We start from the raw sequence: 24923 nt of genomic DNA, 5'->3' as shown, positions 1-24923 counted from the left end.
CAAATGTAAAATAACGTGATCATCAAACATTAAACAGCATGTTAATCAAAACTGCTTAATGTTACCAAATGAAATGTTGAACCCACGAAAAGAAAACGACTGTGAAGCTTTAGAGCTGTTGGACTCGATCTACTCCATCTGTGTTTTGATCATCATTCTGAATCTGATCAAGGGGTAGTCTTTGACAAAAATGTGATTTTTCTCTAACTTTTTTGTTTAAAATGTTGCCTTTCTTTATGAAACTTACCGACATTCAAGTGTTGATAAAAAACGATGCTTGAAGCTAATAAAATGTTTTTAAAATTAAAGTACAGTTAAAGGTATTTTTTCAAGTATAAAAATAATATCTACATTTGATTTGAACAGTGCAAGTGCAAAAATAATATATAAATAGTAAACTATAAGTATAATGTTATGTTCACTTAAAGAAAACTTACAAGTATACTTGCACTATAAACTACTAAACTAAATATTACTGAGAGTACACTTTAGTGTGTACTTTCACAAACTAAAAAATGTGCTACTTCTATTAAAAGAGTAAACACTAGTATACTTATAAGTTCACTTGTTGTACAGGTGCATTACAAATGAGAAACCTAGTTTTGTACTTAAAGTTACAACTGTTACACTTATAGTACACTTAAACATACTTTTATATGTTAAAAGTGGGCCAATTTAGTCCCAAGCAGTATTGAAATAGTACACTTACAAGTTTACTACAAGTACACATTGATATTAGTATACTTACTACATAAAGTATACTTAAAAATATACTTGAACATTACTTAAGTATACTTAATAAAATTAACTTGAATTATACTTTTTTTTCGTAAGGGTTCCACACTTTAGTTGAGGTGGGATGAATAATTGATAAAACAATACATTGCAATATGGTTTCTTGCAATACATTATCAGTACCCTGGCACTAATGCAAATTGCAGCTTGCTTTACCCAAATCAAGCATTTCGGTTCCTGAACAGCTAAGAGTCAGTTTAATCAACAGTTTAGTATGTTCAGTTTATGTTAAGCCCGTGCGAGACAGATTCAAAAGCATACAGAACTGTCGTGGTACTTTGATATCATACACCGACCGGTCTGTGCAACGCTGCTTTAAGTAAAAAAAAAAAAAAAAAAAACAGTGAGCAACTTGAAGTGGACGTAACTTGAAGGGGCGAAGCTTGAAGGGGTGTAACTTGAAGTGGGCATAACTTTAAGGGGCGAAGCTTGAAGGGGTGTAACTTGAAGTGGGCGTAACTTGAAGGGGCGAAGCTTGAAGGGGTGTAATTTGAAGTGGGCATAACTTTAAGTGGGCGTAACTTGAAGGGGTGTAACTTGAAGGGTGTAACCTGAAGGGGCGTAACTTGAAGGGGTGTAACTTGAAGTGGGCGTAACCTGAAGGGGCGTAACTTGAAGGGGTGTAACTTGAAGTGGGTGTAACTTGAAGGGGCGAAGCTTGAAGGGGTGTAACTTGAAGTGGGCGTAACTTGAAGTGGGCGTAACTTGAAGGGGTGTAACTTGAAGGGGTGTAACCTGAAGGGGTGTAACTTGAAGTGGGCGTAACTTGAAGGGGTGTAACTTGAAGTGGACGTAACCTGAAGGGGCGTAACTTGAATGGGTGTAACTTGAAGGGGGTGTAACTTGAAGGGGGTGTAACTTGACTACTGAAGTGCTGTCCACCCGCACTAGGACATAGTAGCCCCTTAACTGTTGGAGGAAGTACATCAGGGTCAGAAATACAGCCATCAATTCAAGGCAATTGATGTGACAATTGAGATGATGACTTTTCCAGATTCACAACAAAGATGTTTTCCCAAAGCGCAACTCAGCGCATCAAGAGTAGCTTTGGATAGGGATCATCTGAGTAGGGAAATGTAGTTTCAACATCCTTTAAAATGAGGAAGTAAAAAAAATTTAAAGGCACAATAATAAAGTTTAAAGCTATTAGAAACTATCTTTTTTTTCTTTTTTTAAATCATCCTTAGAGGACACAAAAGGTCTGGTTCATGCGCAGGAGCTTAAAGAGTTTATAGACCTTTGTTCCTTGTCCTTTAGGTTTCATTCACTACCATCCCACTAAAGACCGCCATCGTCCTCATCTACTGGAGATGCTGATCCAGTTACCGCCTCACTCGATGACAGAGGTCATGGTACAGTTTGAAAGGGCCCTGCTCAAATGGACTGAGTACACCCCTGATCCCAACCACGGCTTCTACGTTGGGTAAGACTCTTGCTTATCAAGCATTTTGAAAGATACATTTCTATTTGTAATTCAAATATATATGCTAAAATGTCATTATTGTTGTAAGAGTTTGTTACTCATCTTGTCTGCCACTCCCTATATCTGACTGATGTTCCATAAATGTTATTGCAGGTCCTCTGTGGTCAGCGCCCTTGTGCCAAGTATGGTTGCAATGAACCCAACTTCACACAAGACCGTTGTTTAGCAGTTTGTAAGTATAAACAGGCCTTGGAGTTAATAGTAAATAAGTGTGCCTTATTTGTTTTGGTTCTTCGTAACATTTTCACCTCTGACTTCCAGTGTCCCAGTCAAAGAAGAATCAAGCTACTTTGTTCGAGTGTATACCGAACCCCTGATGGTAAATCTACCCACGCTTGACTTCAGCATGCCCTACAACGTCATCTGCCTCACCTGCACGGTGGTCGCGGTGGGGTACAGCTCCTTTTACAACTTGCTGACCCGCACGTTCCAGGTGGATGAACCGAGTCCACCGCTGGCCAAACGATTGGCCAAACGATTGGCCAACCTCGTTCGTCGCATAAGGGGAGTGGCCACTGCTGACCTAACTGCCGAGAGCAGGTCTGATGCCTTGAAATGTCCATATTAGGCAGCTGAGAGAATCATGACTCTAAAACGGCATCTGCTGGAGTTTACAGATGCTTTTCAGCCCTGGAAGGACTCAATGCCAAGTGACTGTTCTGAACTTTTGGTGAACAAATGAGCTTCCAAGACAGATGGATTAGCCACCTTTTTATGTTTTGTTTTGTGAGTCACAAACAAAGATTGGCCACTGTTTTTTTTTTTTTTGTCCAGTCACATAAGCAAAGACTTTTTTTCTGCAGTGTTTTTAGAAAAACAATAGTCTGAACGTGAACGTTTCTTACAGGAACTGCATGGTTCGAGCATCTGGGATAAATATACTGTACATGGAAGAGCGTGATGTTAAGTCGTCTCAGTTGCCAAGTGTTGGCTGAGTTGCCTCAGTAACCAAGTGTCACAGAAACAGACACTACAATCCAACTACTGAAAATTGATGTCTAAGAATGTGTCAAGTATTTTCCACTTTCTGTTGTGCACTGATATTCAAATATGTGTTGTTTTGCCTTTATTTTTGTGCATTTGCCCATGGGCTGACCACATAATGACTTCCAGACTGTGTGTTATTGAATTCAAATTCTGAAGCAGCTCTTTATCACTGGTTAACTTTCCCATAATAAATTAACTGGAAACCCATAACGTGTTGAGAACGTTTTTTGTTCATGCCATAAGGGATTTTGAGGAAGAATGCATGTGTATGTATATGGCATGGTAGTTTGTTATACACATATGCAGGTAATGTAGTTAAACAGATTTGTAGTAACTCACTGGTTCCACTGATCAAATCAAACTATCCAAGTAGTTCCATCATCCGCTTACCTATTTTTGCCTTGTCCTACAGACACATGTATGTCAGTGTACACAGTGTCCTAACTAGGCACAATACAAAACATTTCCAGCAAGAAGCAATTTGTCTCTCCAGAATGAATGTGAAACTGCTGTGCAACATGATACAGTCCAAGCCAGAAGAGACTGATGTTCAAAGTATGGTTATGAATTGGATTTTGGACAAGTGGGATTTGTAGTTGCCAGGGCTTCTCAAAATCAATAATATAAAGGCCTAAACGTATAGTGATAGACATTCCCCTACACACATGACTTAAGTTAACCTGGCATCTACTTCTAGACACCTACAAATTTGTACTCTACTGTACTAGACATCTCTCCACTTGTTCCACTTCAGCACTATCACTTGGGAATGAAAATAAGATCTCTAGCATCTAGCCTGAGACCCAGCAGTGATCAGAAAGACTCCAAACAATGCCTTTGAATATGCTTTAATCACGGCCGGGAGGACCTCATATCAATCACAGAGAATCCCACCGGCAAAAAGAATACAACAGTTAATATAGGATAGGTGCATGACAAAGGTAACATGACTCATTACACCATCTTTCTCTAATATGATTAGTTCTACATATGTGCAATTCAGAAACACACCCGGCAAAGCAAATTAGTTTTTTTTTATTACTTCAGCGTGTTACTAAGGTCATGGGGTAATTATATTTAGTTAGCCGTCTAGCCATGTCCATATGCTTCCGTTATTTCAACACACTAATATGTTGGTACATTTTGTTCTCAAAAGCATACAAATGATAAGCTTGCAAGAAAAAAAATGAAGCACTGAATTGATTTAAGTAAAAGAATTCAAAAAGAAGTATGTATTATGCAAAATCATTCTCACAACTCTTTCCGTTGGTTAAATCAGAAGTTTCACTGCATGTACGATCACAGCATTTCTGTCCGGCAGGGCACTGACCATCATGGGAACAGTATTCGGCACACACTGGATTCCCTTCAGTTAGGCACCTAGACTGTATGGATAGAGATTCAGATTTAGTCTGGCCATTTAGTGGGATTAAGCATCAGATGTACAGCACAAAACACTCAAGGCATGAATAGCTAGTTTTACTAACTGAGTGGATTACGTTCTATGTATTATTCATCATCTTTATTAATTTTGTAAAGCCACCCTATGCCTGAAAGAGTGATATAGGCTGAATTCAGGTACATTTGACAGACAATATAACATAAACTAATAATATAATATACCTGTACCTGGAGCCAAACAATGAAGTCCACATCCACTGTTGCAGCATTTCAGATTGGTGGCACAGTCACTGTCATTGGCACACGACACGAAACGCATCTGGGCACACTGTCCTGGTTTATATTTTTTGATTGGACACACTCCTGGCTTTACTGTTATACAGACACATAGACACATAGCATAGAAAGCTGCTTCAAACAGCGCTTGAACGACTAAAACACACAAACTTATGTCAAAATGGCCGTTTTGTAAAGTTCCCTCACAAACACAGTCTTAAATGAGTTCAGTGAAGTCTTAAATGAACGTAAAGAGTTGTGATGCATCATGTGCGTCAGGTCTTAAAAGTGACAGCAGCCTAACAAACCTGCTGCTGTGATGTCTGTCATTAATGTTAATTAAAAAACAAAAGAGAAAGAGAAAATCATTCACTGCTCTTGACTGAATAACTTTTGTAACTTTAATAAGGATTGATCTATTTACTATATAATTTATGTTAATAACGTTTTGTGCAGTCTACCAGGGCAAGTAAAAATTTAAGCTGGTCTGACTGGGCCAATATAAAACAATTGAGCTCTGATATATTGAAGGGCTGGTAAATGTGACATTCATTATAATGGGTTTATGTGAAGATTGTTTTAAGTTCACTTAACTTAAAAGTTGTTATAATTTTTAAAGCCTAATAAATGTTACATTTGATAGATTTCAATTATACTGTAATGCTGAATGCCTATAATTAATGGCTAAAATTAATGTTTTTTTTTTTAATAAAAAGATGTCATTAAACAAAAGTTTAAAATATGGCTACTGTCTTTCTGTTGTTTCTACATGAATTTGGAGTTTAAATGTGAAATTATTACAATATAAAAATATATAAAGATTTATAAATATATAAATATATATATATATATTTATCGATTGACAGCGCTATATATTATAATATAATATAATATAATATAATATAATTAATATAATATAATATAATATAATATAATATAATATAATATAATATAATATAATATAATATAATATAATATAATATAATATAATATAATACCTGTAACTGGAGCCGTACACCGATGTCCACCGCATGCAGTGCTGCAGCATTTCTCCTTTTTGGGACACTCACTGTCATTGGCACACAAATCGTCATCCTTCCTGAAACACCTTATTTCTTCATTTGTGATTGGACACACTCCTGGCTTTACTGTTATACAGACACATGACAGAGAAGCCATATCACTGAATGCTGAATGAATTGAATATGTATCTGTACGTTATTGGAATACGTTTTACTAGAAATAACTATTTCAGTGTTTCTACTTTAAAATTTCATCTTTTATTCGTCGTGGGTTTTGGTGCTTTTGTGTTGTTGCTGTAAGGACCTTTAAAATAACTGAAATTATTTGGTGAAATGATATGGACATGTAAATAATGTGGTCAAGACCTGCCTGGAACTACTTTAAATTTGATAGATTTCAATTATATTGTAATGCTGAATGCCTATAATTAATGGCTAAATTTTATAAAAAAAGATGCCATTAAACAAATGTTTCAAATATTGGCTACTGTCTTTATGTTGATTCTAAATTAATTTGGAGATTAAGTGTGAAATTATAATTAGTATAAAAATATATAAAGTACTTGAATGTTAGGTGCAATTAATCGGGGTTAATTACAGAAAAATGTGATTAATTTTGTTTTTTTTGTTTTTTAATCGATTGACAGCTACACTATATAATATAATATAATATAATATAATATAATATAATATAATATAATATAATATAATATAATATAATATAATATAATATAATATAATATAATATAATATAATATAATACCTGTAACTGGAGCCGTACAGTCAAGTCCACCGCATGCAGTGCTGCAGCATTTCTGATTGTCGGGACACTCACTGTCATCGGCACACAACTCATCACCCTTCCTTACACACATTATTGTTCCATCGTTTGTGATAGGACACACTCCTGGCTTTGCTGTTATACAGACATGACAGAGAAAAAAAAATAGCCCTGATTTATTGAAGAGCACAGGTGAAGTGACATTTATTATAGAGTTTTTGTGAAGAATGTTTTAAGTTCTCTTAAATTATAAGTTGTTATATGTTTTAGAGCCTAATAAATGTTAAAATTGATAGCTTTCAATTACACTGTAATGCTGAATGCCTATAATTAATGACTAAATTCATTTCATAAAAAGATGCCATTAAACAAATATTTGAAATATCAGCTATTGTCTTTATGTTGTTTCTACATTAATTTGGAGATTAAATGTGAAATTACAATATATAAAAGTATGTCATGTGCGATTAATTAGTTAATATTTTTTATCGATTGACTGCACATAATATAATATAAAAATACCTGTATCTGGAGCCATACACCGAAGTCCACATCCATTGTGGCAGCATTTCTCATTGTTGGCACACTCACTGTCATCGGCACACGACACGAAACGTATCCAGGTACACACTTCTGGTTTATATTTTGTGCTTGGACACACTCCTGGATTTGCTGTTATACAGACACATGACAGAGAAGCCAAATCACTGAATGTTGAATGTCTTTTTCACTGGAGTTTTTGTTTCTTTTGATGTTGTAGGCTGTAAGGACCTTAGAAATAACTGAAATCATTTGGCGAAGTGTTATGGACATAATGTGGTCAAGATCTGCCTGGAACTACTTCAACTGGAAGAAGGGGCCCAAAATTCTTTCTTATGTCCCCCTTAAAACTCTTAATGGCGCCCCTGCCCGTATAATATAATATAATATAATTAATATAATATAATATAATTAATATAATATAATATAATATAATATAATATAATATAATATAATATAATATAATATAATATAATATAATATAATATAATTAGTGTTGTCAAAGTTAATGCGTTAACGCATGCGATTAATTTTAGTCCAGTTTAAGCCTTTAAAATATTTGACGCATGAACGCAGAATTCGTTTTTTCTGTCATCCTTTGGTTGCGTTACATTATATGATCACGCTCGTATTCATCCAATGCTTTTTAACAATTCAAGCACGATAAGACAAACGAGAACGCGCTGCCCGTGAATGTCCTGTCTGTGACACACAACGCACAGGAAGACGCGCGCCAGTATCGAGCGCACAGACATCGCACCAGAATCGAGTTCTCTTTCACGCTTGAATGAACAGTAACACACATTTATGCCAAAATGTCAGTTTTGTCGAGTATCCTCATAAGAGCGATCTTTAATGAGTTAAATAAAGTCTTAAATGAACCTTAAGAGTTGTGAGAAAATGAGATGTGTGATCCGCATCATATTCGGCAGCGGCTGGTCTTAAAGTGACAGCAGCCACTGATGCTTTGTGTCATTAAAGTTAATCAAAGAACAAAGGTAACAGAGAAAATGACTCTCTGCTCTCGACTAAAGAACTTTTGTAGCTTTAATAAGGATTAATCTATGTTTAATTTATAATTTATGCAGTGCAGACTGTTTGATAACTTTATTCAATTTCTGTATATTTCTTACCTGTTAGACAGGAAAATATGATATTTGTTGTTGTACTTTATTGTTCAGCCTTAGCTTATATTTATTATGGGTTTATGTGATGATTGTTTTAAGTTCACTTAAGTTAAAAGTTGTTATATTTGTTAAGCCTAATAAATGTTTAAAAAGAATTATAGCTTTTAATACATTATGTTGAATGGTTATAGCCTAATTAATATTTAAAATTGGAGCAGACATCATCTAGAAATCAGTAGCAGTATTAGTATCAGTGATACTTACCTTCATTCATAAAAATATGCCATTAAACAAGTATTTAAAATATAGGGCCCTATTTTAACGATCTGAAATGCAAGTATCAAGCGCGAAACGCAAGTAACTTTGTGGGCGGGTCTTGGGCGCTGTTGCAACTATACAGACGGGATAAATGACTCCCGACGCAAATCTAAAATGGGTTGGTCTGAAGTAGCTACATTATTCATAGGTGTGGTTAGGGCGTAACGTGAAATAAACCAATCAGAGCGATATCTCACATTCCCTTTAAGAGCAGGCGCGCTTGTTCCATGGTGGATTGCTATTATACCGGCGGATTTGCCAGGCACACACCAGGAGCGGTTCACTGCCGAGGAGAGCAACGCTCTCGTCACAGCCGTAAAAGACAGAGAAGTGACATTGGGGATGGAGAAACCCACCCAAATTAGCTTCGGTTAAACAGGCGTATAAAAATTTGAGTAAATGTGTAAGCTAGATTTATGCCTATTTTTTCACATCTTCATGGACACAACAATGATTTCTCTCGTGTGTTAATATTTTTCCTTGTAATAATGTATGGTTTTCTAAAAATGAAAACTGCTGCTTCTGTGTAGATGAGAGAAGCAAAGTGTATGCGCGTTGTGCACACGCTACATTGATTATGGCCAAGCATGCGCCGGTAACAGGGCCGGCGCTCCGCACACGCACATCACGCACTGCGCGTAGGGCACCAAGTGCTTGGGGGGGGGCACCAAAAAATCTGGATCGTGAAAAATCATCACAATAGGGTACTAGTATAAATAACAAATAAAATATGTCTAAAGCATGTTAATATTGGGTTTAAGTGGTCGTTCAATGAGGCCTATTCTGTGCCGGTGTTCAATCAAACAATGCTACCTACCAGATTGTAAGGTTATCTGCCTTTGTTTTAATGTCCATTAAAATTAAAATTACGGTGTATCCTGTGTAGGCTACTTTGTACAGCTGCCATCAGTCGCTCTAACTTCTGATGTCCTCAGAGCGGTCAGAACATTTAGTATGGTCTGCTCCATCGACAAACGTGCGATATCGATCGCGAAGGATTATGCAGAGTTGACAGAAAAACGTTACACATTGCCGTAGGCTATCAGATGAATACATCCATGAATTAAAGCTCGCAAACTAGCTGGCAGAGTGCCAAAACTTCGCCTTCAGCCCCGCCCTAAACGCGGTCGAGTCAACGCTGGACTAATAGGAGGTACCCAGCAAACACAGAACGTTCCCCTAACGTTCCCTTTTGGTTCCCATTTGGTTATTTTTTTGGGAACCAAACAAGAACGTTCTGGGAACGTTCCCTGTAGGTTATTTTTAGGATCTATGTTTATAACATTAAGGGAACGTTCCCAGAACGTTCCCTGTAGGTTATTTTTAGGTCTAAATTTATAACCTAAAGAGAACGTTCTGGGAACGTTCCCTGCAGGTTGTTATTTAATAACCTAAAGAGAACCTTCCCAGAACGTTCCCTGCAGGTTATTTTTTGGTTTAATTTTTATAACCTAAAGAGAACCTTCCCAGAACGTTCCCTGCAGGTTATTTTTAGGTTTAATTTTTATAACCTAAAGAGAACCTTCCCAGAACGTTTCCTGCAGGTTATTTTTAGGTTTTATTTTTATAACCTAAAGAGAACCTTCCCAGAACGTTCCCTGTGGGTTATTTTTAGGTTTATTTTTTATAACCTAAAGAGAACCTTCCCAGAACGTTCCCTGTAGGTTATTTTTAGGTTTAATTTTTATAACCTAAAGAGAACCTTCCCAGAACGTTCCCTGTAGGTTATCTTTAGGTTTATTTTTTATAACCTAAAGAGAACCTTCCCAGAACTTGCAGGTTTTAGGTTTTATTTTTATAACCTAAAGAGAACGTTCTGAGAACGTTCTCTGCAGGTTATTATTTTAATATCACTTACTATTAACAGGCAGATTCAACTGACAAGTCGTCAGTACGGTCCCCTAAGGTTATAAGACAACCAACAACGTTCAGATCTATTCGCAATAACTTTTTATTAATGACATTTTAAATTATGTTATATATTTTAATTCTATATGTTAAATGCTGCGTGACTTTGAAGTGTTTTAATGCGCATGCGCGTGATCAAACACTGGAGCACGTGCGCTGCGCGAGAGCAGATGGAAACGTCATCGACAACTGACAAACAACAAAACTCCCGTCTCTCGCTGTTGGTTTCACTGCTTTCAGGTAAGTTTAGACAACAAAATCTCACAAATAATACACACAAACGCCCCTGACACATTTCTTACGTGTAATTGACACGCTTCTGTTAAATATTTATTTAAAAAAAATGGTTTTATGTCTTTGAAAAAGTCCGTTAGCATCTATGCTAGCTAACCGTTTTCAAAAGACAACGTTAGGCCTAAGTTACGTTAAGTTGAGGTCTTATTTATGAAAGTTTGGGTTTTTAAACACATATTTAGTGTAGATAACAGTTTTTGATAGTTTTGCTGGTAATTTGTCAATGGGAAGTAAGCTAATTTATTTAGGCTAACCTAAAATAATGCACTGTATTGTTAACTTAATCAGTGACGTCACTTACCAATATTGCTAAAATGTGATTTCAGAATAGCGAGAGAAAAAATAAAACTCTACAACAAGGGGTGAGTTATTGTTTAATCATGATGATAATTCCATATGCATTTATTTCACAATATATTATCTTAAGATTTGTATTTATCTTTTATGCATTTCACCTCTGTTCTAGCTTGGTTCCTTGTAATAAACCTATCACATGTAATATTTTTGGCTCTGTGACAAACAGCATGTTATGTTCCTAGATCATCATGCTGTGATGGCCTGCTGCACTCCCTGTCCAAGAAAATCTCTATGAACCATATGACTAGTAAGCAAAACCACCTCAAACATACAGTGCACTGCTGTTCAAAGGTTTGGGGTCTGTAAGATTTATGCTTTTGAAATAAGTCTCACATTTTAAAATCATTAACCCCAAGTTTTTTCAGTGAGATTGTCCTTGAGAAGCCTGTAAGCTAAATAATCAGCTAAATAATAGGCGACTAATACAATATTATAATGGTCATAGTTATAATAATTCATTTAACTATTATGATAACATGATATCCTGATGATTACTATATTTTATTTTATTTCTTTAGGTCTGTTTTGAATTATGTTGGCCAATGAGACTGACACCATACTGTCCAACTCAAAGGTATTTATGTATTTTTTTTTATTGATCAATACTGAAATTCTTTGTACTTTTAAATGCGGTTCAGGGGGTCGACAACTTTAGGCAGTTATTTTTCACAGATTTATTTATTTAATGTTTATTTGACAGGGACAAATGCATAGAACATTGCTTTATAAAAAATACAAAGTAGATGCCATGCATACAGGTTTATAGCCATGACTAATTTGCAACCCCTTGATATCTTGGGCAGCTGTGGCTCATACTCTTAGCCTTTAAAAATGTTTGAATTGATATCCCCAATGCAATATCAGGGGGTAAATATATCAGTAGAGTTCTTAAAGTTATGGCTTTGCTCTTGTTACCAGATGAGATAAAATCCCTATTGTTTGGCCCTGTATTCTTCAGGACAAGACCTTGATGCCATCCACAGTCAGTAGATGAAGAAGGTGAGTTTAGCCGAATTAAGTTCTCTTTCACTTTTTTTTTACAGACACGTGCAGGCAAAATGAAGTCAAAATGGCGAGTTTCCTCTTGTCTTGTGTTTTAAACAGAAAGAAAACGGATGCGTGTCATTTATATTAGTTCTGCGCATTTGTCTTAAAGGGACAGCAGCCTAATGTACCCGCAGCTGTTTGTGTCGCCAATGGTGATCAAACATCAAAAGAGAAAATGACTTGTAGCTTTAGCAAAGATACATTAATTTTATAGTTATTTTATTTTTACACTGAAGACTTATTTTACATTTTGATAAATCAATTTCTGTACCTGATAAGTTAGATTTAACTGAAAAACATAATGCACTGCTTATTTCAACTGTGTTTTTCTTCTATTGTATTTATCTATGCTTGTTATCTATTGTAATTTTCTATGCAGGTTCACTCCTCTACAAAATCCCCCCAATAGGGGTTATGCGGAGCGCCCAGCGGTTGAACCGGAAAGAGGTCTAAGCATTTCCGCTTTTCACTTCCGTACACATCTGCAGCGGTAGGTGATCTCTGAGTTTACTGTTAATTTTTGCTTATTACACTAAAATTCTTACTTCTGTTTTAATTAAAATGTCACAAAGGCTAAAATATCAGAAAAGGGAACATCCGAACAGCAGTTTTTGTTGTGTGCCGGTCTGCTCTATGTTGGGGAAAATGAGTAGTACAAATAGGTTCTGTACTCATAAAGTGACGTCAACATCAGCAGTAGCATTCGCCGTCAGGCAAGTGTTATTTAAATAAACTCCTGATGTACTTACAAACTTTCCAATGCCTCGTTTAATGAGTACAGAACCTATTTGTACTACTGTAGTAGTTTGGTACCATTCTGGGCATTATTAGTGGGGTAATTTACCAGATACAAACCTGGAGCCGTTAGCGCATGCACTAAACCATACGGCTGATATCTCTAAATAAACTCTAAATTTTTCAATATCGTGCAGCACTAATATTGAGCATATCTTAAAGGGGTGGTTCGGGATTTTTGACATCGGACCTCATTTTTAAGTCAGCCTGGTTGTTATTCATCAGTGGAGACATTTTTTTTTTAAAATTATCCAGTCCTTATATTTGGATAGTTAGCCGATGCTAGGCTAGCGCGAGTTAATGGTAGATGTTAGCCAGCCATTAAAAACCGTTTTACCCACTTCACAGTGCACCAAACGCAAATCAATTATATCACTAGACTATCGATGTATATGTCCGTTGAGAGAATAATGTTAGAAATCAAACTTACCTTTCATCACATTGCATTAGTTATAATTTGTTCCCTGTAATCATAAGCCTTGTCTACAGCAGCAGCGGAGTGATATTGATTACCTAGGCAACCGAGTGAGCCGGTACACACATGTACTACACACACTGTAGTGCGCGTCTGTTCTGTGTTTACTTTTCGCCGCATTACTAACTGGAGCAAAGTAAAATTCCGCAGCTGCTGAGAAACTAGTTCCTTTGGGATCATTGAGATGAAAGGTAAGTTTGATTTCTAACATTATTCTCTCAACGAACATTTGCATCGATAGTTTGGTGTTATAATTGATTTGCGTTTGGTGCACTGTGGAGTGGGTAAAACTGTTTTTAATGGCTGGCTAACGCATCTACCATTGACTCGCGCTAGCCTAGCATCGGCTAACTATCCAAATATAAGGACTGGATAATTTTTTTAAAAAAATGTCTCCACTGATGAATAACAACCAGGCTGACTTAACATTGAGGTCCGATGTCAAAAATCCCGAACCACCCCTTTAAAGTGAACCTGGAATGATAATTTGTGATACCAGATGAGATGTATGTATGATAGATTTTGAACTGTACTATTTTTTTTATTTCAGGTTCCAGCGGAAGGCATCAAGGCATCAGACGTTGGCCTGGACAGATGCACCTGTAAACTACACCGACCTTTGCTTTTGCATGGATGGCTGATTATTACCATGTTCTGTGAGGGTTTCATTATAGCAAAACTGAGCACCTGTGACAGTGGAATTTGTAGGTGTAAAGTCACAGAGATTAAAAAAAAAAAATTGATAGCAGTTTCAAACTTTTTTTCACTTTCTTTCTCATAAACAACACAGCAGTTACAGGTTTTCAAATTCTTCATTGGAGGTGAGACTTATACATAAAAGGTAAAGCGAATTCGCAGGTCAGAGTTCACTAGACTTAAATATTATTTTCTCTGTTTTTTATTTGACTTCAGAGAGAGAGGCTTAATGGGTATCCTTACCCCTATATAAAACATTCCTTTTTTGATTTGTAGTCTGAAATAATAAATAGTGCAATATAAATAAATGCAATGTAGTGTTTTGAAATATATAAATTTTTCTATACACATTGATGCTGAAATATCTGAATAAATACATGATACCAGCAGCGCTCGTGCTCTCATATCTCCTACAGCTTGTGACACACAATCCCACCTCACTCTTTTCATTTGCTCCGGATGAATATTAATGCCATTACAGGGCTTGAATTTTGGCATGGGATTGTGTGTCCATGTAACACGTTGTCTTTTTATTTTCTTGTTAAATTTGCAGATGGTGTTGGGAGTTTAAATGTTTTGAGCGGTGTGAAGATTGGCACATTCATGTATATTGTATATAAATAAATACTTTTTCAACTTTTTAGCCAAAGTTATAGGCTACAGTTTGCAAAAGATAGTTTTAATTAAAATGTTTGTGCAGTTTTATTTATTGAAATATTTTCATGTTTGAAATATTAAATGTAAATTACTGTTCCTGAATACATTTTGCTAACGCTGTTTTTAATGACTTATTTTAGGTTGATAATTAAACAATGAATCAACAAAAACATGGATTGTGTGCTGATTTATTTATTTAATACAAACTGATTGATTTACTTATTAATGATAGTTTCTGTAAATTCAATTTATTGTAATAATATATTCATAGGATTCTTAAGTGTTTGAACAATAAACAATGTAGAATATGTTTGTAGACCTATAATTTGTGTACAGGCATATCAGGATGTGTAGACGTTAGGAGAACGTTCCGAGAACCTTCCGGGAACGTTCTGGGAACCTTTCGGCAACGTTCCGGGAACGTTCCCCTAACCTTCCGGGAACGTTACGAGAACCTTGCGGGAACGTTCTGGGAACCTTTCGGCAACGTTCCGGGAACGTTCCCCTAACCTATAGGGAACGTTCTATTAACGTAAAGAAAACTTTCCTGGCTAACCAATAGGGAACGTTCTTGGGAACGTTCTGGGAACGTTCTGGGAACCAAAAACTAACGTTCCCAGAACGTTCCCAGAACGTTAAATTGTTAGCTGGGTATTTTGTCATGTCAAATGTATTAATAATGCCATCAGAATGCAACCAAAGCACAGGATAGCAATAAGTAGATGGCTATAAATAATTGTAAATCATACAAAATAAATGCCATGATCACTAGATTTTATACAGGTGTGGACTATAATGATTTTGTTAATGGTGATCAGCAACTAAATATTGATAATGTGGAAGTTACTGCCTTTTGCCTTGGTATGACCTCTCACTTTTTGCTGACAATACAAAGGCAGAGTACAGTAACTTTAAAATAGTGGTCAAAAGTCAAGTTTGAGCTCAAGATTTTTTTATGTATATAATTTCCATTACTAAAACAATGGATGTCCTACCTATAATTAATTAAGCGGGACAACTAAAAATCTTTAAAGTCATTTTTCTCAGTTCCACACTCTAGCGACTTAAGGTCTTTTGCCTTTGTAGGGCAGTATTATATGTTGATCCGACGAAGATTATGTGTGTATTTAAGTGGTCCAGTGGTAGAATTTTTGCCAAGCGTATCAGAGGTTCTGAGTTCTAATCCGCACTCATATAGTTTTTTTTTTTTCTCATCAAAACCGATTATGTTTTTTAGTGGTTGTATATCAGGCAGGGACACTTTTTGTGCTTTTTGTTTTCTAATTGTACCGGAGCGAATAGAGAGTCTCTCCACAACGGATTGAAACGCGCGTCTGAGTGAAGGCTGTGCGCGAGCCAGAAACAAACATAGTATCCGCGCCACTGATCGCTCGGCAACGAGCACTTTGATCAGTTGATTTAAAAAAACAACACATTTCAGCGCTAGATCGACTCTTATTTAAAAAACGAATTAAATGAATGCTCTGCTGGTTAACTGGAGATGTTTTGTTTGTTTGTATTGGTACATTCGTGCCGCGAGATGTTTCAAAAGTGGTGGGGACATGTGCTACCCGCAAATTACGCCTATGCATGTCCAGGGGCGTCGCTATAGTAGTGCAAAAGATCCGGGGCTTTAGCCCTGCATGGCTAATATATATGTATATATATATATTTAAACTTTGAAACTGCAATTAGAAGAAAAAAAAAAAAAAAACACAATCTCAGTGTTTGTATATTTTCATATTCACAGAGTTGTCAAATTATGTACAGAATTATTATATTGTGCCTGACCTTTGCACTTTTAACTTTCTGTGTTTACATTGTTCAGTTCCAAATCTGTGTTTTTAGTAATTGTGGTGGTATTTGGTATTTATAATTTTAACCTTTATATTATTTATTTCTTTTCATGTTTGGTGCCATTGTTAATGTAAAATTATTTATTTGCAGCAGTTATTTACCACCAAGGTAATATGTTATACTACCACCAAGCATTTGTGCTTAGGGCACCCAAATGGCTAGCGCCGGCCCTGGCCGGTAAAATAGCATATGAATAACATGCGCAACATGCCACTGACTTTAGACTAGGTTTTTCCTGGTCAGTGGAGGAATTGTTTTCTAAACCTGCAAAATAGCATCAGGGAACGTTTGCGCCAGAACACGCCTCCTCTTTTCGCTGAACCGCCCAACAGTTCATTTCCAAATTTACCGACGTGAGTCTGTGGAGGGTGCACTGTGCGAGGGTGCAAAGTCCGCTGTGCGCGGGTGCAAAATAGGAATGATATATGCGTCGGTGTACAAAGTCAATTGCGCTGGGTGCAAGATAGGGCCCATAGTGTCTTTATACTGTCATATTTTTTGGCTTTGTCGCCTTTTCACCTTTGTTGCCATTGACTTGGCTTCCTTAGTTGGGGACATTAAATTTAACATTTAATTTAATATTCAACTATAATATTGATCTGCCTGCATTGACACTATTATACAACAACTGAACTGAGCTGGACGATGACATCACAGTTTACTCCAGAGCGGCTATATATATATATATATATATACATTTACATTTACATTTATGCATTTGGCAGATGCTTTTATCCAAAGCGACTTACATTGCATTTCAAGGTACACATTTACATTCTTATCAGTTCTATCTATCTATCTATCTATCTATCTATCTATCTATCTATCTGTATCCATATATGTCTATATCTATATATATACAGTACCAGTCAAAAGTTTGGAAACATTACTATTTTTAATGTTTTTGAAAGAAGTCTCTTATGCTCATCAAGCCTGCAGTTAAAAAAAAAAAAAAAACAAAAAAAAAAACAGTAATATTATGAAATATTATTACAATTTAAAATGGTTCTCTTTTTTAATATACTTTAAAATGTAATTTATTTTTGTGATGCAAAGCTGAATTTTCATCAGCAAGTACTCCAGTCTTTGGTGTCTTATGATCCTTCAGAAATCATTCTAATATGATGATTTGATACTCAGTTATTATCAATGATGGAAACAATTCATTGATGAGTAAAACGTTAACAGCATTTATTCATAAAAACAGCATTTATTCAAAATAAAAACATTTCTAACAATATAAATCGTTACCATCACCTTTTATCAATTTAACGCATCCTTGTTGAATTAAAGTACTAATTTCTTTAAAAAAAAAAGTTATTGTTCCCAAACTTTTGAACGGTAGTGTATATTGTTACAAAAGATTTCTATTCTAAATAAATACAGTTCTTTTAACTTTTTATTCATCAAATAATCCTGAAAAAAGTATCTCAGGTTATAAAAAAAATATTAAGCAGCACAACTGTTTCCAACCTTGATCATAAATCAGCATATTAGAATGATTTCTGAAGGATCATAAGACACCAAAGACTGGAGTACTTGCTGATGAAAATTCAGCTTTGCATCACAAAAATAAATTACATTTTAAAGTATATTAAAAAAGAGAACCATTATTTTAAATTGTAATAATATTTCATAATATTACTGTTTTTTTTTTTTTAACTGCAGGCTTGATGAGCATAAGAGACTTCTTTCAAAAACATTAAAAATAGTAACGTTTCCAAACTTTTGACTGGTACTGTATATATATATATATATATATATATATATAAATGAACTAAATTAATAACTTTTTTAAAACAAAAATGAAACATCACTGAACTCTGGACTGTGACGACATTTTCTTCTGGAAACAAACTTTTTTGCATTATTTTCCTGTTATCTCTGTAAAGCTGCTTTGAAACAATCTGCATTGTAAAAAGCGCCATATGAATAAATGTGACTTGACTTGACTTGACTTAACTTGACTTTATGTTGCTTTGGAGATTTAGAGATTAACTTAAATTATTACATTATATAATATATAAAAAACTTGTTTTTAATTGCGATTAATCGCGATTAATCACAGAAAAAAGATGTGATTAATCTAGTTATTTTTAATTGATAATATAATATAATATAATATAATATAATATAATATAATATAATATAATATAATATAATATAATATAATATAATTAGGGTTGTCAAAATTAATGCATGCGATTAATATCCTGGCCAAATTTGCCCCTTGGCCTCCTAATCATCCCCATATACTGATTGGCTTCATCACTGTCTCCTCTCCACCAGTAAGCTGGTGTGTGGTGGGCGCTCTGGCGCAGTATGGCTCCCGTCGCATCATCCAGGTGGATGCTGCACATTGGTGTGGTGGTTGAGGAGATTCCCCCTTTCATGTAAAGCGCTTTGAATACCTAGAAAAGCGCTATATAAATGTAACGATTTATTATTATTATTATTAATATTTTCAGTTCAATGCGTTAAAATTTTTTAACGCATTTAACGCAGCATCCATTTTTCCCCCATCATTCTTTGGCTTGTATTACAATATATGATCACACTCTTATTCATGCAAATGCTTTTAAAACATTTCAGCACGATAAGACACAAAAGAGAACGCAGTGCGGTACTGGCAGCACTTACAGTGACAGCAGCCTAACAAACCTGCTGCTTAATGTCTGTCATTAACGTTAGTTAAAGAACAAAAGAGAGAAAATCTTTCACTGTTCTTGACTGAATAACTTGTTATTTTGAATATAGGCTATTTAATTCATAATTTATGCAGTGAAGACTGTGAAGTGTTTAATAACTTTATTAAAGGTGCCATGTGTCAGAATTGAGGTAAAAATATCCAAAAAATGAGCTACATGCATCAAAAGAATGAGAAGAAATAAGGGCGATGATGTCATTAAAAAAATGACAAGTTATAGTGCTGCAGAGATATCAACTTGAATTAGCATTAGCATTACTAGCCACGGCCCGACATGTGTCGTAATACCAGTTTCGGCCATGGGAGGCGGTATGCGGGCAACATAACCACCAGTCAAACATGCAATACACAAATAACTCGCACGGCTTGTGGGCGTACTTGAACCTGATGTCAATCGTGTGGAAAGTAGCCTACTGCCCACTACTACATTCAAATAAAATCTGATAAAAAAGGAACAGAACCAGAGTAAACATTGGCACTGCTTTCCATCGCTGGAGACAACTAATGGACATGAAAGAAATGAGGTTCGACTCCGAACTTGCAACATTTCTTTTGGATTGGTAAGTAAGATGCTGTTAGTATTTCGTTAGAAGTTTGTTTTATATGTTTGTGTAGTTTTTTCGGGAAGTTATAACATAGAAATGTATCGAAGGCTGTTCGATAAACGTATATATAACGTACATAAATATAGTAATAGTACACATATATAGCACAATCTCTATAGCTCTTTTTTTCTTGCCAACTACGTGACCTATATTATGTTTATTAAATGGCTTTCCTGAGGTAAATCTGACATAATTGTTCTCCAACTGTGTTATTGACCTCTTCACGCTGATAAAAAACACTGATTGGTCGATATTATGTATGAGGAATACATTTTGGTAAGTTGTAGCCTACTGTATCTTTCAACAGTGTTCGTGTTTTTTTACTATTAGTAGAGATGATCGGTTCACGTGCGCTAGGGATCTGTCGTGTAACATTTACAAGCGCCAAAACGGTATTTATTGTTTGAACTGCGTAATAAAATTGACAGAATCTGAGAGCTGAGATTTTTTTATATCATAACTAACCTGCTCTGTCTAGTCTGTCGGTATCCGTGTCCTCTTTCCTTCGCGAAAATTGATGTGTGGCGTGAGAGCGTGTGAAAAGTGTCAATTGCGTGTGTCTCACGGTGAATGCGTGAGAGTTGGAAGCTCTGGTTACGTTGGCGCAAGCTTGGTCAACATCAGCGAATGCTGTCTGTCAAATTAATGTAATTCAAACTAACAATAAAAATTTAATATGAATGAACAAAACGAATATGAACATATTCACTGGTAAAGGTGAAGGGGAGTAGCTTGAAGATGTCATATTCATACTCTAGAGTAGACCAACTCACTTTCTTTCTGTCACTTTTTTTGACACAAGGCACCTTTAAATTTCTGTCATGATCCCGGTATTCTCCCCTGTCTCTGTCTCCCCCTTGTGGCTTTTGTTTCCTTGATTCATTCATCATCACACTGACACACCCACCACTCACACATGCTCTCCCTTCATTCACACACACCTCGCCCGGACACACCCACTTACTATTACGCTCATTCATTCTCCGCCAGCTGTTTTCCATCATTCTTCTCATTACTCTATCTATCTTCTCACCTGCTACTACTTTCTTCTAATTAGCGTTCCTACTTCTAGAACCCCTTTTTCCCATTTTCCTCTGCCAGATTATTGCCAATGTTAACATACGTTACGGAGCTTACCTGCTCGAGTCTTGTCTTGTCTAGTTTTGGTTCATGTGTGTCTGGAAGCTACACGCTGCCTGTGCTGTTTAATGCTGAAGCTTTTCTCTGCCCAGCTCCTCTGCATCTGACGACGAGAGACGGACCCCGAGCCCAGTATTGATTCGCTGCTGCTGTATGCTAGGTACCTTTGCGGGAACCTTTCCTCGGTTTGATTATAAAGAGACTTTTTATGTTCACCTGATTATCTGCAACAAGGGACATTCTGTTTGTCAGCTCAACGCAGCTTGCATTATTTTCATTAAAGAACTGTTTATCCTGAATTGCACTTGGGTCCTAATTCCAGAACGTGTTCCGTGACAATTTCTGTATATCCTACCTATTAAACCTACCTGAAAATCTTAAAGCACTGTTTAACAGTTTACATGGGTTAAAAACAATGAAAACAATAACTTTTTGTGCATTTTAGCAGGGCAAGTAAAAATTTAAATAAATTAAATTTAAATAAATTAAAAGTTGTTATATTTTTAAAGCCTAATAAATGGTGATAGATTTCAATTATACTGTAATGCTGAATGCCTATAATTAATGGCTAAAATTAATGTTTTGTTTTGTTTTTTTTATAAAAAGGGCTACTGTCTTCATGTTGTTTCTACATGAATTTGGAGATTAAATGTGAAATTATTACAATATAAAAATATATAAAGATATATAAATATATATTTATCGATTGACAGCACTATATATTATAATATAATATAATATAATATAATATAATATAATATAATATAATACCTGTAACTGGAGCCATACACCGATGTCCACCACATGTAGTGCGGCAGCATTTCTCCTTTCTGGGACACTCACTGTCATCGGCACACAACTCTTCATCCTTCTTGATACACCTTACTACTTCATAGTTTGTGTTTGGACACACTCCTGGCTTTACTGTTATACAGACACATGACAGATCAGCCATATCACTGAATGCTGAATGAATTTTTCACTGTAGAAAAAAAATATTTTGGAAGTTGTATCTATATGTTATTGGAATACGTTTTACTAGAAAGAACTATTTCAGTGTTTCTACTTTAAAATTTCATGTTTTATTCGTCGTGGGTTTTGGTTCTTTTGCTGTTGTTGCTGTAAGGACCTTTAAAATAACTGAAATTATTTGGTGAAATGATATAGACATGTACATAATGTGGTCAAGACCTGCCTGCCTACCTTAATCGTTTAAAATATTTAACGCCATTAACGTGGCATCCATTTTTTTTCCCTCATCCTAGTTAAAGAACAAAAGAGAGAAAATCTTTCACTGTTCTTGACCGAACTTTTGTAGCTTTAATAAGGATTAATCTATATTTAATTTATAATTTATGCAGTGAAGACAGTGTTTGATAACTTTATTCAATTTCTGTATATCCTACCTATTAAACCTATGAAAATCTTAAAGCACTGTTTAACAGTTTACATGGGTCAAAAACAATGAAAACAATAATTTTTTGTGCATTTTACCAGGGCAAGTAAAAATCTGAACTGGTCTGACTGGGCCAATATAAAAAATTGAGCTCTGATATATTGAAGGGCTGGTAAATGTGACATTCATTATAATGGGTTTATGTGAAGATTGTTTTAAGTTCATATAAATTAAAAGTTTAAAGCCTAATAAAGGTTAAAATTGAAAGATTTTAATTATACTGTAATGCTGAATCCTATAATTAATAGCTATAATTAATGGCTTTCATAAAAAGATATAAAAATACCTGTAACTGGAGGCATACACGCAAATCCACATCCATTGCTGCAGCATTTCTCATTCTTCTTGGCACAGTCACTGTCATCGGCACACGACACAAAACGAATCAGGGCACACTTTCTTGGTTCATATTTTATGTTTGGACACACTCCTGGGTTTGCTGTTATACAGACACATGACAGAGAAGCTATATCACTGAATGTCTTTTTCACAGGGGTTTTTGGTTCTTTTGCTGTTGTAAAATCATTTGGCAAAGTGATATAGATATGTACGTAATGCGGTCAAGACCTGTCTGGAACTATAATATAATATAATTTAACCCTTTAAAGCCTGACACATTAAAAAAATGTCAGAAAATTATATATTTTTGGAAATTAGATGTTTATTAAGCCTTGAATCAAAATATAAAAAAAAAATTTTTGCCAACTCATTTTGTTTATGATATATTTTTTGTATCACATTTGATACATCAGGCTTTTGGGGAACGTTTTGCTTACAACAGTGTAGATTTTAGATACAAAAATCTATTATAGTAATTTTTTAAATTACTAAGCAACCACTGAATGGAACAACACAAATTATATATCATTTTAAAGCTTAGGATCTCAACTTTTTAATGCATCTAATTACATTTATTAATTCCTAACGAGTGCTGAGTAACCCCTCTAAAACCAAGTGTACCGCCAGCAGGCGCCATCTAGCTGCGAAAATATTCATTACCATATTTTTCAAAAATCTTGCCTTGATTAACACAAAGTTGATGTCATTTGAAAGCTTAGAGTCTGAATTTTACAGTGAATGTATCCACTTTGAAAAACTCTAAAGTATTGCTGAGTTATTTGCTGATAAATATAATTTCTTTTTTTTTCATAATCTATAAAATAATGTACTGCAATGTGTCAAAAACATCATACAGCTCATGAAACATTCTCAGATAATTGAAAATGGCACTTCATTTTTTACAGCATATTATTACAATTAAAATGAGCCCAAAATTAACATAATCTATTGCTTTTATGACAAGATATTCTTCATGGAGAAAAAATTACCCATGAGGGGGTGTCAAAGACTGTACAAAAAGGCTATCTCTTTTCAAAATGCTGTAATTTTTGATTCCTTTATCCAAAATTTTTTTTTTTTTATCCAGATGCAGCTAACATAGGGGGACTTCACTAAAAAAGAATTTTCCTCCTACCTTATTTCCTTCCTGAGTTATTCCATGACAAATAAGAAAGATATGCAAAATCATAATAAAATTATATATATATATATTGTCTTTTATCCGCCGTTTCTTGGCAGGACAATGTCCAAATGTAATGTAATTTATATTTTCAAAAAATGTAAAAAGAGTTCTTTCAAACGATACCTACCTTTTGACTCTCCTTGCTATAGTTTTGGAGTTATTATGATTATATAATTTTTATATGGGGCAAAATTGGCTGTTTCAGGCTTACCAGTTCATTTCTCTGTGTGTGTGTGTGTGTGGGTGGGTGTGTGTGTGTGTGGGGGGGGGGGGTGTCTTATTTGCACTCTTGATGTTTTAGAGTGTCACCCCTTCATTGCTGTACACTTTTTTTCAGCACAGTGGCTGATCTAGCTTGTACCACCAAAAGTTTCTCTGAGTTTTCCTATTTTTTCATATTTCCCATTCGTCGCCCGTTTTCGGGCGGGAGGAAGCTAAGTGTGACTTTTTTTTTACGACCCTTTACCATATCAGAATCATCTCCTGGATTTTTTTTTTTTGTGTGTTCATATAGGTAATAAAACAAAAGTCACCGAGTTTCACCCCCATCCAATGAAGCAAAAAAATTAAACAATTCGAAACGTTCAAGTTTTCGCCCGTTTTCGGGCGAAGAATCCCAGAGGGTTATGGCATTTCAGTCATTAATTGCCATTAATTGAATTATCCCAATATTGTGT

At 35.3% G+C, this 24923-nt stretch overlaps 1 protein-coding gene and 1 long non-coding RNA gene across 6 annotated transcripts in view; one reads left to right on the top strand and one right to left on the bottom strand.

Moving 5' to 3' along the window:
• Window positions 1-4098: 4098 nt before the first annotated feature.
• LOC308703514 (uncharacterized protein) overlaps window positions 4099-24923 on the bottom strand; it is a 146496-nt gene continuing 125671 nt past the window's right edge. For 2 of the 5 annotated variants that reach the window (XM_081387050.1, XM_081387051.1), the window contains exons 2-8: window positions 23011-23163; window positions 22040-22192; window positions 7268-7417; window positions 6728-6880; window positions 5941-6090; window positions 4895-5038; window positions 4099-4650 (exon numbers count right to left, since the gene is read on the bottom strand). In XM_081387050.1, coding sequence (XP_081243176.1) covers window positions 4646-4650; window positions 4895-5038; window positions 5941-6090; window positions 6728-6880; window positions 7268-7417; window positions 22040-22192; window positions 23011-23163 — 908 coding nt within the window. In that variant the 3' untranslated portion in view covers window positions 4099-4645. Of the gene's footprint in view, window positions 4651-4888; window positions 5039-5940; window positions 6091-6727; window positions 6881-7267; window positions 7418-22039; window positions 22193-23010; window positions 23164-24923 lie in introns of all 5 variants that reach the window. The other 3 variants (XR_014031726.1, XM_081387049.1, XM_081387052.1) reach the window with 3 other exon arrangements.
• Window positions 11727-12828, top strand: LOC308702968. The gene is made up of 3 exons (XR_014031666.1): window positions 11727-11863; window positions 12248-12288; window positions 12716-12828. It is a non-coding gene; the product is annotated as an uncharacterized lncRNA (long non-coding RNA).

The sequence above is a fragment of the Scardinius erythrophthalmus genome (genome assembly GCF_964197995.2).
Source record: "Scardinius erythrophthalmus genome assembly, chromosome: 15".
NCBI classification, from domain to species: Eukaryota; Metazoa; Chordata; class Actinopteri; order Cypriniformes; family Leuciscidae; genus Scardinius; species Scardinius erythrophthalmus.
The sequence above is the reverse complement of the archived record's forward strand: the minus strand, read 5'-3'. Positions and strand labels throughout refer to the sequence as shown.